Here is a 13,206-nt window from a genome sequence, read left to right on the forward strand (position 1 = left end):
ATATACGTGTATATATATATATATATACACATATACACACTATATACGTGTGTATATATATGTGTATATATACACTATATACATGTGTATATATATGTGTATATATACACTATATACATGTGTATATATACACTATATACATGTGTATATATACGTGTATATATACACTATATACGTGTGTATATATATGTGTCTATATATATATATACACTATATACACACGTATACACACACACGTATATATACACACACATGTCATTAAAAAGAATGAAATCTTGCCAAATAAGTCAGAGAAAGACAAATACCAAATGATTTCAGTCATATGTGGAAATAAGAAACAAAACAAATGATCAAGGGAAAAAAAGAGGCTAACCAAAAAACAGACTCTGAACTATAGAGAACAAACTCGAGGTTACCAGAGGGGGAGGTAGGAGAACAGATGGGTGAAATAGGTGAAGGGGATTAAGAGTACACTTTTCATGATGAGCACTGACTAATGTGTAGAACTATTGCATCACTGTATTGTACACCTGGAACTAATATAAACTACACTGGAATTAAAAAAACAAAAAAAAAGAAAAAAAAAAAAGATCCACAACTACTGTATTCCCCCTACCTTCAGTCCCTGGTAAATACCAATATACTTAATGTTTCTATGAATTTGAATGCTTTAGATACCTCATATAAGTGGAATCACAATTTATTTTTTTCTAATTTTATTGAGAAATAATTGACATGCATCACTGTGTAAGTTTAATGCATACATCATGATGTTCTGACTTATATATATTGTGAAATGATTACCACAATTGGTTCACCTAATCTCCATTATCTCGTATAAAGGAAGGAAAAAAAAAACTTTCTCTTTGTGATGTGAACTCTTAGGATTTACTCTCTTAACAACTTTCCCATACATTATATAGCAGTGTTAACTATAATCATCATGTTGCATATTACATCCCCAGTACTTAATCTTATTAAGTGGAAGTTTGTACTTTTTGACCATCTTCCTCCAAATCCTCCTCTCCTCCACCGTTTACTGCTAGTAACCAAAAGTCTGATCTCTTTTTTTATGAGCGTGGTTTATTTTTTTCTTTTTTAGATTCTACATATAAGTGAGACCATTCAGCATTTTTCTCTGTCTACAATTTATTTTTAATCCAAAATATTAGCAGTCACTGAATGAAAGGGATTTTTCCTTGTTTTATTTTGGGGCTTTCTGTTGCTAATTGGGCCTGAGCCCAGTAAATACACTGGATGGATTTTATATGATACAATCATATTTCACAGCCCCTGCTAATGATCCATTCCTGAATATAGAAATTAAATGTCATTATGTTGAAAGATCACTAATTAGATACTAAGGTAGTACTTGACTTTGAAGTTATTTATAAAATTTTAATTTTTCTTTGGATGTTAAATGAAATGGATGTTTTAACATCTTTGGAAGTTAAAAGAAAAGTTAGAGGGTAGATTTAATTACTGCATTCACCTACAGTTAGTATTTATTACTATACTCTTTAACCTTTGTTATACAACACTGGGAAATTTTCATTGAGTGGAGAATTGCCTGGGTTTTGGTTCCAGTTCTGCCATCTATATGACCTTGGGCAAATCATTTAATTCTTTTAAGCTTAGGCATTATTATCCCCAGTAGTATTCTAATCCATAAAGATAGATGGAGATAATCATACTTGGCTTACCTACCTTGGGGTAGAGTTATGGGAATAAATGGAGAGTATTATGTCAAAAAGCTCTGAAATATTAGCTTTAGAAATACATATTAAGGATTAAAGAAACCTCATCCTTTCCCAAACTTCTCTCCATTTTTATACGCCTTTTTCTAAAAATGTTATGCCATACTAGACTAAAAAGTTACGCTGCTTTTTCCCCAGTTCCCTATCTGTTGGACTATATGCTTCAAAAGTAAACTCACATTAAAAATGGTCAATAGCTTTACAGCTTTTTTTTTTTTTTTGTGGTGACTAGGTCTAGGAATAAGGGAGTAAGGGATACCAGAAATAAATTAGAGAAGAATTCCCCTCTCTTCTTCCTTATTCACTCTCCTGTAACTTCCTAGTTAGGAGACCTTTAGTTTGAAAGTGTAGACACGACTAAGGGGTGTTTATACATGACAAGTGAATATTACAAGTGCTACTTTGGGGGAATCTCAGGAATGGTTTGAATCCTCATCTGCAGTTTCACTTAAATTACACCAGATATTAAAGCACTGTGTGTGACTCAGTGGTTTGTGCAACAAGCTGGAAACTCAGGACCTGTGGGTTCTGGCCATGCGTCTGACATTTGTATTTTACAAGTGAGCTAGTCATGCCCACTCCCATGTTTTATTTAGTTTTCATCTATTAATGAGGGCAATGATGCGAAATTACATCCCAGAGTTGTTAAAAAAAGAACAAAGAACTTGCAAAGAGTTACAATGCCATGAAAGCCATAACAAAGGTAGTTTTCATGAGAGAATATACATAAAAATACTCCAAAAGTTAAAATTTCTATACAGATATAAAGCATTACTTTTACCTGAGTGAGGGGGGAAGGGTACACTGTGAATATGAAACAGGTAGATAATCCTGAAACCCATTTTGAATTATTGGTTTCAAACTCCACCCCCTCCCCCAACCTTCACAAAAGCAGTCAGAAGATAAAGTTTGAAAGTGGTATTTTGGTTTTCCTTTCATCCCTCATGTCTTTACCCAGAGTGAAGGTGGTGAGTGAGTAGGGCAAGAGCCCAAAGAAGGGCTGTTTTACAGGAGGTAAAAAAGTAAAAGGTTCAGAAATCATTCACTGTTTGTTTTTTTAACCAGTTTCTTATTTTGTGTTTTTGGTGAGTGAGGGTAATGTGTAGCACACTAATTCTGAAACATACCTCCTAGAAGACGAAACCACGGCTTAGAGAGCTTAAGTGACACCCTGGGTAAGAAATGGAGTGGGCGTTTGAAACTTCATCTCTCTCACTTCACACACAGCCCATGCTCTTTCTTGTTGCCCTGTTCTGTTTCAGGAAAAGCAGACTTTCTTTTTGGAATAAATGCCAAACAGACCTGTCGTGAAAAGTTATTAAGTCAAGTTGTTCCAGGGATTCTCCCCACCTCTCTCATGGCCACATGGGTTGTATCGTGACATCTCTACACATCTCTATATGGCTGCTTAATGTTTCTTTCTTGACTAACTGGATTCTTTATAATTTCTATTCTTACAAGGCCTGCCCTAATTGTACCCCATGGCATTCAGCTTCTACCCTTGCTGTTTAACGCTCTCTAGGTTTCTAAGTTGGGATTCTGAACAGTGAGAACTGCTTGGCCAACATGATGTTTCTACACCAGGTCACAGGATGCTGGCCAGTTTTACATGGGGATTAGTTAACTTGGGTCAAGTGCGGCTGAGGATGAGCAAGATAGTCAAGTTTCTTGAGAACTGTTGTAGGTCGGTATTCTGAAACTTAGCCTGTGCCTCTTAAAAAATTCTCTCAAATAAGATCTGCTTTCATTTTTCTTCATTTGTATGTTTTTATTAACGATATTGCAGGGGCACCTGGGTGGCTCAGCTGGTTAAGTATCAGACTAGACTTTGGCTCAGGTAATGATCTCACAGTTTGTCAGATCAAGCCCCACATTGGGCTCCGTGCTTAGGATTCTCTCTCTCTCTCTCTCTCTCTCTCTCTCTCTCTCTCTCTCTCTTTCTCTCCCCATCCCCCGCATGTTCTCTCTCTCTCTCTCTCTCTCTCTCCCAAAACAAATTAAAAAAAAAAAAGAATTATAAAGAAGATATTGCCATTCTTCTTATCACCTAGATTGGAAGTCTAAAAAATTTTAAATAGATTTAATTTTGTTGGAAAAGTAATGCACACAGAGTAAAATATTTGGAATATAAAAGGGTATACACACTGGAAGTTGTCTCCTTTCTACCAAAGATTCTCAAAGCCCTCCTAGAGGCCAACACAAGCAAACAGTTTTTGAAGTATTTTTCGCAACGTTCTATGTTCAAGCATTTTATCCACATTCTATTTTACATAAAAGTAAATAAATACCATAAATACAATGCCTACCTTGTCTCATTTAATAAGTATATCTTGGGGCCTACTCCACACAAACATATAAAGATTATTTTTTTCATATTTTGAACGGCTTCAAAAAACTTAATTATATGTATGTGATTTTGTTTTTTAACTATTCCCTTTTGGTATGAAGGTATATTGTTTCCACTTTTACTACAAATAGGGTTGCAATAAGTATATATGTTTGTATACAGCTGTAAATATTATCTATAAATTTTTCAGCTAAAGCATGCATAACGTTTCCATTTTTATACATTTATGGACAAATTGCCTCTCATCATCTGTGCATGAAAGTTTCCATTTGCCCATACCATGCATAGCCCTGTGTACTGTGAACCTTTCTGATCTCTTCTAATTTGGTAATTTCAGTAATTTGTAATTTTACCTTCTTTCTTGTTCACTAAGTCAGTCAGTCATCTAGTTCCCTGAGTTCTTTGTCTCTCTCAATTCCAATTCCATCTGTGTCTTTTTTTTTTCTTAATTTTTATTTTAGAGAGAGTGAGAAAGAGCAGGGGAGAGAGAGGCAGAGGTTGGGGGAAGAGAAAGAGAGGGTGAGAGAGAAAATCCCAAGCAGACTCCACATTCAGCATGGATCCCCACTTGAGGCTTGATCCCATGACCCTGGGGTCATGACCTGAGCCGAAATCAAGAGTCAGTGCTCAACCAACTGAGCCACCCAGGCGCCCCATCCATGTCTTTGTAATTGAAGTACTATGACCTTAGTTACAGCTTTTGTTGCTTCATGTATTGGCTCCTAATACCTCATTCCATTCTTTCCACTTATTAAGTCATGATTTATCGAAAAAGTGCCAGATTGCTATTTTCCTAATTTTACTTCTATTCTCAAAATCCTTTGGTGACTTCCACTGACAATATGAAGTGTGCATCATTCTCCGGGCATTCAACATCCTCCAGAATCCAATCCCTATCCACTTTAGCGCCTTCACACATATATAAAAATTCTGCTACAAACTTCTGCTTTACTGTCTTCATGCTTTTTGTTTCATCACTTCTCTTACATGGGAGCTCTTCTTTCCGTTCAAACCCAATTTCACATATCCTTCAAGGATAAGACCACTGCATCGTGATAACCAATTCACAATTGTCTCATCTCAGAACTGTTAAACGACTCAACATCTGTATCACTCATTTGGTATCACTCATGGTATAACTAACCACTTATTGTTTTTCCTCCAGGCTATGCACTCTAAGAAGCCATCCCTAAAAACACTGATGTATCTTGCATGCGCACACACACACACACACACACAGCATAATCTCTCATATTTACAACCCTTCATATTTTGAGGTAGACAAGAAATATCTGTAGACTGAAACATGACCTAAGTATGTTAAAATGAGGAAGGTACTGCCAAGCCCTTGCAAAAGAGTTTAAATACATAGAGGTACATTTGTTCTCCCTAACCTACATCAGATGCCACAGGTAGCTGCTAAGAACTCAAAAAACACAGTGTTACAGGAGAGAGAGAGAGAAGCATGCCAGTTAAGAGGAAAAGTAAAAAAAATTGCAAAAACACTAGTCAAAATAGACTCAGTAACTCAAAACAAGTAACACTTCCCATCAGACTGTCCCTAGACCGTTAGTTAGACAACTTGTCTAGCATATAGTCTTTATAAATCACCCTCTGGTTTGTACATTCTTTTGATACATCAAAAGTAGAAGTACTCTTGATCATCTGCCCATTTCTTTGCTGAGAGTCTAATTTCTTTTCCAGTTCTGGAGGAAAAGGGGTACCTACAGCGAGCTATCTTAGTAGGTGATCAAGTCCAGATCCTGACCTTTCCATCCAGTGAAATGGAGTCTCAGTAACTGATTAAAGTAAAATACTCCAGACCCTTGTTTCAGATAAAGCTTACCTTAGAAACTGAACTGTTCCTCTAAGTGAATTTTTAAATATGGAACAAACCTGTATCATTTTACAATGCATATATATATATACATATGCATAGTTAGAGATTTAGAAAGGCACACCTGCAAGTGCCTATTTCTGAGAGGAGGAGTGGATTAGTACACACTAATTGTATTATTAAAAAATTTTTTTTTATCTGCGACTCAAACCTATTCTCTTGAAGGAGTTTATTCCATTGTGGTTCTAAACATTCATCTGGGAAAAGGGGGCTATCACTTATATTTTCTATTTAACCAAATTCCTTGACCAAGCAGCGTATCTGTAAAAAATGCTTGTGGGTATAAGTGACCAAAAAAAAAGTCTGTGAATAAAATCCTTCACTTCTGTCACATTACCACATGTTTACCTTCCTTAGAGGAAATATAACCGTTGTACTGAAAACAAGATTTGCGTTCTAGTTTTGGCTCTGCTAAGAATATGCTGAGGGAACTTAGGCGAATCACTTTCTTTGTAAAATGGTTAATTAGACTAGGACGGATATTCTGATCACTAGAAGATTTACAAAGATGTATGAAGATTTATAAAATCCATTCAATGGAGAAAAATCTATTACTCATTTTGGAAGGGCTGCGAATCTAAGCGCAAGACAAATTCCCTTTCATTCAGCAATCACAACCCCCAACACAAGCGTGTTGGATGCACTCCAAATAGGAGCTCACTCGTCAGGGTTTGGACGGATTTGCAAAAAAGCAAAAGTCCTTTCACTCAAGAAACGTTTCCTTTTTCTTGACCGTAGCCATTCCCCAAAGTGCCAAGGTCTAATTGCCGTCAATAGTCACCAAACCACTAGTAAGATGAAGACATACCTGCTGTGAACGTGGAGGTGACACAACTACAGTTCCCAGCATGCCTCTCTATCCCACCACCGCCCTCTCCCGCCCCCGCTCCTGGACTCCCGCGGGTCGGGACTTGTAGTCCTAGCCCACAGTTGTGGGCGGCGCAGAAGCGCTCTAGAACGATGCTTTTCCCACTAGCAGGCCGTGAGCCCGCAAGTTCCAACTAAAATCTTACTCGACTGACTAGGATTTACTCTGTCCAGAGGCGAACTCCCTCCTTCCAGACCTCCTCAGACCTACTAGCAGGCGGGGCGGAACCACGCCCCGGAAGTAGAGTCAAGTAGCCCAGCCGACAGCTAAAAGCCTTCCAGCCACTCCGAGAGGGGCTAGCCCCGGCAGGGCGGGCTTGGGAGAGTGGCCCGGAGGCGGGGTGGGCGGGGTGGGGTGGGGTGAAATCGGCGCGTCCTAGCGCCTGGGGCGGAGCTACGGCGCGGGGCCGCGCGTCTGGGTGGCGGCGGGGCCGCGCCCGTGGGGAGAGGCGGCTGCGGGTGCTGGTGGAGGTGGGGGGGGAGGAGGAACCGGGAAGGGGGGGGAGGGAGAGCGGAGAGCCGTGTTCCTGAGGCGGTGGCGGCGTCTCCCAACGAAGGAGGAGGAGGGCGGGGAAGGAGGATGGAGCAAGCTGGGGGTTGGGGTTGGCGCTAGCCGCAGCGGCTCGCCTCGTACTGTGGGAGAGCGGCCGCTGCTCCTGGAAGTTGTGGGGTCGGGAACCGGGCCGGTGCTGCCGCTGCCGCCGCCTTAAGCGGTGAGGAGCCGAAAGGAGTGGCGAGGCTAGGCGGGGGTCGGGAGGGAGGGGAAGGGCCGGGAAAGCGAGCTGGGGAAGACTGAGCGAGCTCTGCGCCGGGCGGGCGGGCGGCGGGGGGGCCAGCCACCGCAGCCGGGGGGACGCGGGAGGATGGAGCAAGTGGAAATCCTGAGGAAATTTATCCAGAGGGTTCAGGCCATGAAGAGTCCGGACCACAATGGGGAGGACAACTTCGCCCGGGACTTCATGGTGAGTCCTTCCCCTTGCTGTCGCCTCCTTTCGCCGGCACCGGAGCCCACCACCGCCTCGCCCAGCCGGCCCGGGCAGCCAGCGCTTTGTGTGCAGCTGAGAGGAGAGGGGCGGAGTGGCGCGCACCAACTCCTTAGGGCCGGGTGGTCTCGAAGGCCGGCGGGAGGTGAGACCGCCTCCGCCCCTCGGCCGCCTTCCCTCCCATCCCGCTTTCGCGGCCCCCACCGCGGGCGCCAGGGGCGCGAAAGGAGCAGCCCCGGCGGAGCCCGCACTCTGCACCGCCGCCGGCGACCACCTATTGTTTCTCGGGCCGGGAATCGAAGCCGAAGGAGGTGCAGACCCGGGGCGGGAGGGGGGGCTCGTCCCTCCACCCCCACTCCCTAACCAGCCTGCCCCTCCTGGGAGGGTCGAGGCAAGGTGTCTACCCTGGGTGGAGAGCAGATCGCAGCTGATGGAGGTACGGGGGTGTTGAGGTTGGCATTAACTCCTGGGGTCCCTTTGCTCAGGCTGGTCTCAGAAGTGGGCAAGGGAGGAGTTCTGCCGTTTTTTGGGTTCTCAGTTATTATTCCAAGGCTTGGGAAAGGATTGTCCGTAAGGAATCCCTTGGTTTGCCCAATTGCATCTACCCTCGTCCGGTCTCTTGTCTCTGGAGACCCAGGTTTGAGATGGCGTTGGGGTCATCGGGACTTTAGGTTGACGGGGTGTGTGTGTGTGTGTGTGTGTGTGTGTGTGTGTGTGTGTGTGTGGAGGGGGTGATTATCCTGAAGGAAGCCTACTTCGGACTCCCTAGGGGATATTGTCGAAGGCGGAGGGGATGTGACTATCACTTCCTATCCGGGGTGGGGGTGGGGAACTTGGGAACAATAGTCCTGGTGGGGCGGAGGCAACGAAACGGGCTGAAGCCCTGAACTGGGAGATAACCTTCTCAGCCTCCCCCCGCCCCCCTCTTTCCGCCCTCTGCTTGGGCTGGCTGGCTGGAGAGGAGGTTAAAAGTCTTGTTCGTGAAATTGCTCTAGATACATCACTTATTGAGGGGGTCAGATACAAAGGCGTGGGACCAGAAGTCGACTTCCTACATTGTCCCTCCGGCCCCCCTTTTATTTTTCTGCTGGACAATGTTCCCTTTAGGGTTGTTTCTCGGCTTAGGAGGCGGTGGTTGCGGCTGCTGCTCCTACGGATATTGCGCAAGACTGGGGCGTTGGAAACTCTGGAGGTCTGGGGAATGGAAAAGGAAGTGGGACTTTGGGAAGAGGTTGCTCCTTAGCCTTGGCGGGGTTTGAGAATGGGAAATAAGCTAGGGAAAATTTTGCTCCTGGGCAAGATACAGCTCCAAGAATAAGCACTTAACTCCGAAATTCTTGATTGTAAAAAGGATACACAGTTAATGTCTATAAAAATGAATGAGCAGCAAACGCTGGTTAGTTTTTGTTTCAAAGTACAGTTTAATTGTTTACAAGGTGCAGGTGATATGACTTTTAGTACTGAAATGCTTTTTCACATTTTAAAGCGACTCCAGTCTAGTAAAGCCTTAGCATTAAAATTGTTAACAGCTTATAAAATAGATCGTTGACCTTACTCAATATAATAATAATATTGTTGAGCTTTGTGGTTCCCGCCTTCCTAGACCAATAATAGAGGATAGGAGTAAGATTTTGTTAGTATCTTTTCAGAACAGAAAAATATAAATAATCTATGCCTTCTTTTAAACATTTTCTGTTGATATTTAGCCTATGTATTTTTGAAAAATTAATTTTTGGTCGAAGTAAAGGTAAGGAACATTTTCTCGACTTACATTGAGAATTTTGATTGTGTTCGTATCTTTTGGGTAGTGTCACTTACCAATAATTGGATGGAGTCCCTTTTTTCTATATTTTTAGCAAAAATAGAAAATATTTACTTAAGATATTTTAAAAGTTTAAAATTAGTCTATTATTACAGTCTTATTTTGGTTATGGAAGAAGAGGTGGTGTGGTCCATGGTCACTTCTCCTTTGCCTGCTAGTCATCTGGTTATCCCTGGGCACATCCTGTCAGGAAAGAGCATTGTTTGGTGATGAAGGCCATCAGGACAGGTGCCCAGTCTCTGAACTACAGGGGAAGTAGCCTTGGGGTTTGTGCTTTGGGGATGAGTCAGGGATTCCTATTGGAGATTTCATTTCTGAAGGACTAAATGAGTTTCTTTTTTTTCCATAATACCTAGGGATACTAGGTGAGTCTACATTCGAGATTTGATGACTAAGGCTATTCTTTTATAGTGCTTGCTTTTTTTATTCCATGACTTGATAAGCAATAGCTATAATTAAGACTGCTAGATTGTGCTGCTTTTTCCCTTGGGTGGTATGCTGGTGGGAAACCATGCCCTTCTACCATGGAAAGAGAATAGGAAATCAGCTAATAATTTTAAGTGTTCTGTTATTCTTCAAATCTTATGTGGGCTAAAAATGCATTTTTAAATTTTAGCATTTTAGAACTGAGCCTTAGAGATAATCTAGCTGTTATAATCCTGTTCAAGTATAAAGTACTAATGTTCATTGTTTCAAATTTGGAAATTATAGACTAATTAATAATGTCTTACTCTTAGGAAAGTGGGTGGACATCCAAAATGTTTTCTTTCCATTGTTGTATCCAGCCTACCTAGTCCCATCACTCAAAGGCTGTCTCTGTTTAATGCATCTGTGTGACCATACAATGTATTCCATTTTACATATATATATATTTTTTCCATTTTGTATATATATATATATACATATATATAGTCCATTATATATGTAAATATATATGTATTTTAAATGTTTATTTATTTTGAGAGAGAGAGCACGCATACGCATGTGAGCAGGCGGAGGAGGGTAGAGAGAGAGGGAGACAGAGCATCCCAAGCAGGCTCTGCATGGTCAGCAGTGAGCCTGTCGCAGGGCCTAACTTACAAACCAGGAGATCATGACCTGAGCTGAAGTCGGATGCTTAACCTACTGAGCCACCCAGGTGCCCCAATATCGTTGTTGTTGTTTTTTAACTGAACATTTTGATAAGTGTTTTTCACTTGTAAAAGTCATTTTCAGTGGCTATATAATATATTTCACCTGGCAACCATTTTATAGCTTAACCATTTGCTTGTGGTTGAATGTTTAGGCCATTTATTTTCTGTTATTACAATATCATAATTCTGTAATGAACACTTGTGTGTAAAGCTTCCTTATTTTGGAGTATTGCATAAGATATCTTCCAGTAGTGGAAGTACTAGGTAAAAGGATATAAACATTTAATACAGATCTATAAATAACCTTTTGGAGAAGTATCAATGTATACAACTGTCAGTAATGCATGAGTGTTCATTTAATTATCTTGCTCTTTGATAATTTGATGATCGGAAAATAGTATCTTGTTTTAATTTGAAAATTTTCCACCTGTCATTAACTATTCTTTGAGTTTTCTATTTTTGGCCTTGGTGTGTTGAGTCCTCCTCAGCCCAACCCTAGAAAGGAGAAAACTAAGATACTGAGATGGTGTAAACTGTAGTACCAAGATGATTACTTGCATGTTGAAGGTTAAACATCTGATTTGTGGCAGGTCTGGAACTTGGTTTCTCCTATCTTGACTGCAAGTCTTCTTTTTTATTTAAAAAAAAATTTTTTTTAATGTTTACTTATTTTTGGGAGAGAGAGACAGACAGACAGAGTGTGAGTGGAGGAGGGATGGATAGAGAGGGAGACACAGAATCCCAAGCAGGCTTCAGGCTCTGAGCTTTCAGCACAGAGCCTGATGCGGGGCTCGAACCCACGAACCGCGAAATCATGACCTGAGCTGAAGTGGGACGCTTAACCGACTGAGCCACCCAGGTGCCCCATTGACTATAAGTCTTCTATGCAAGATGGCAGACAGTGATCATGACAAGTAAACAAACGTATAAGGTAGAGTGGTGTGCATTCGTGTTTGACAGACCTGGGTTTTACTCCCATCTCTTTCATTGGCTAGCTGTCTGACAATAGGCAGGCCACTTAAAATAGGATGACTGATCTTTTTTTTTTTTTTAAACGTTTATTTATTTTTGAGACAGAGAGAGACAGAGCATGAACAGGGGAGGGTCAGAGAGAGAGGGAGACACAGAATCTGAAACAGGCTCGAGGCTCTGAGCGGTCAGCACAGAGCTCGATGCGGGGCTCGAACTCATGGACCATGAGATCATGACCTGAGCTGAAGTCGGACGCTTAACTGACCGAGCCACCCAGGCACCCCAGATGACTGATCTTTTAAAGAAGAAAAATGCTACTTCACAGGGCTGAGGTCTGGGACTGACCTTTAGGGTCATCATCTAACAAATTATTGTGCTAAGGTCTGTGTATTCTCATATGGCTAATTCATATAGTCAGTCACAGATAACTAGACATAGAAAGAAAGAAGTATCTGGGCTTTGTTTCAATCATTTTCTTGTGCGTTTTAAAGCTTTGTAATGTCTAAAACATTAAAACAAGAAGTAGATTTCTTCTGATCAGGCTAAAGTTTATCTAATTTACATTATACAGTTGTATATGAAAAAATCACAAAAGACACTTAAGCTACAAACAAATATGGCAGCTTCAGCTTAAAAGCCAGCTTTCTCTACATTTATGAAGGTGAAAACAAAAATATAATAAGTGAATTCAGTGGAGTATTTAAAATATAGAATGCAACAGAAGTGTGAATTCTAGTACTTTTTTGTGAAATATTGGGAGGAGAGGATTTAAGGACATTTTTCTGAGGCTGAACTGGGTATAATAGCAAGCCATCCTATATTAATATGCTATTTAAAATAACTTTGATGTTTTAAACTAATCTGAACTTAATTTATCAAAGATACCCAAGAACTACCATAGAAGTTATTTATTTCAGGGGATTTATTATATAAAACCATTTGTTCTACAAGTGGTAATCCTGACAGAACTGCTCAAAATGACCAGCCTATTTGCTTTGTTATGATTAAATAATTGTTATACGGTTTTTATTTTACTATGGTAACATTAGTGACTTTATAAGTTATTTTAAGTAGGAAAGAACTTAACATTTTTCATCTCTATTATATACTAAACACTGCGCCAGATACTTTACACCCTTTCTTACTAACTCAACAGTTTATGAGGTAGATATAACCTGTATTTTACACATGAGGAAGCATACTTGTTAAGAGAGTTAAGTATCTTGCTTGACTTCAAAACCTCTGTTCTATTTGTGTATGTATGTATGTATGTAATCTCTATACCCAGCACAGGTGTAGACCCCAAGATCAAGAGTCACATTCTCCTCCAACTGAGCCAGCCAGGTACCCCCAAACCTCTGTTCTTTTTGTTCTGTTTCTCCAAGATACATCTGAGGTCTCTTAGGACCTAGCTGGGACTAGGCTGAG

General features: G+C 41.0%; 1 protein-coding gene across 1 annotated transcript in view; it reads left to right on the forward strand.

The window, feature by feature from the left end:
• Positions 1–7,359: 7,359 nt before the first annotated feature.
• Positions 7,360–13,206, forward strand: part of PTPN12 (protein tyrosine phosphatase non-receptor type 12) — a 104,358-nt gene continuing 98,511 nt past the window's right edge. Inside the window, exon 1 of the mRNA XM_043588683.1 lies at positions 7,360–7,830. Coding sequence (XP_043444618.1) covers positions 7,732–7,830 — 99 coding nt within the window. The 5' untranslated portion in view covers positions 7,360–7,731. The remainder of the gene's footprint in view (positions 7,831–13,206) is intronic.

The sequence above is a fragment of the Prionailurus bengalensis genome, chromosome A2 (assembly GCF_016509475.1).
Source record: "Prionailurus bengalensis isolate Pbe53 chromosome A2, Fcat_Pben_1.1_paternal_pri, whole genome shotgun sequence".
Lineage (NCBI taxonomy): Eukaryota > Metazoa > Chordata > Mammalia > Carnivora > Felidae > Prionailurus > Prionailurus bengalensis.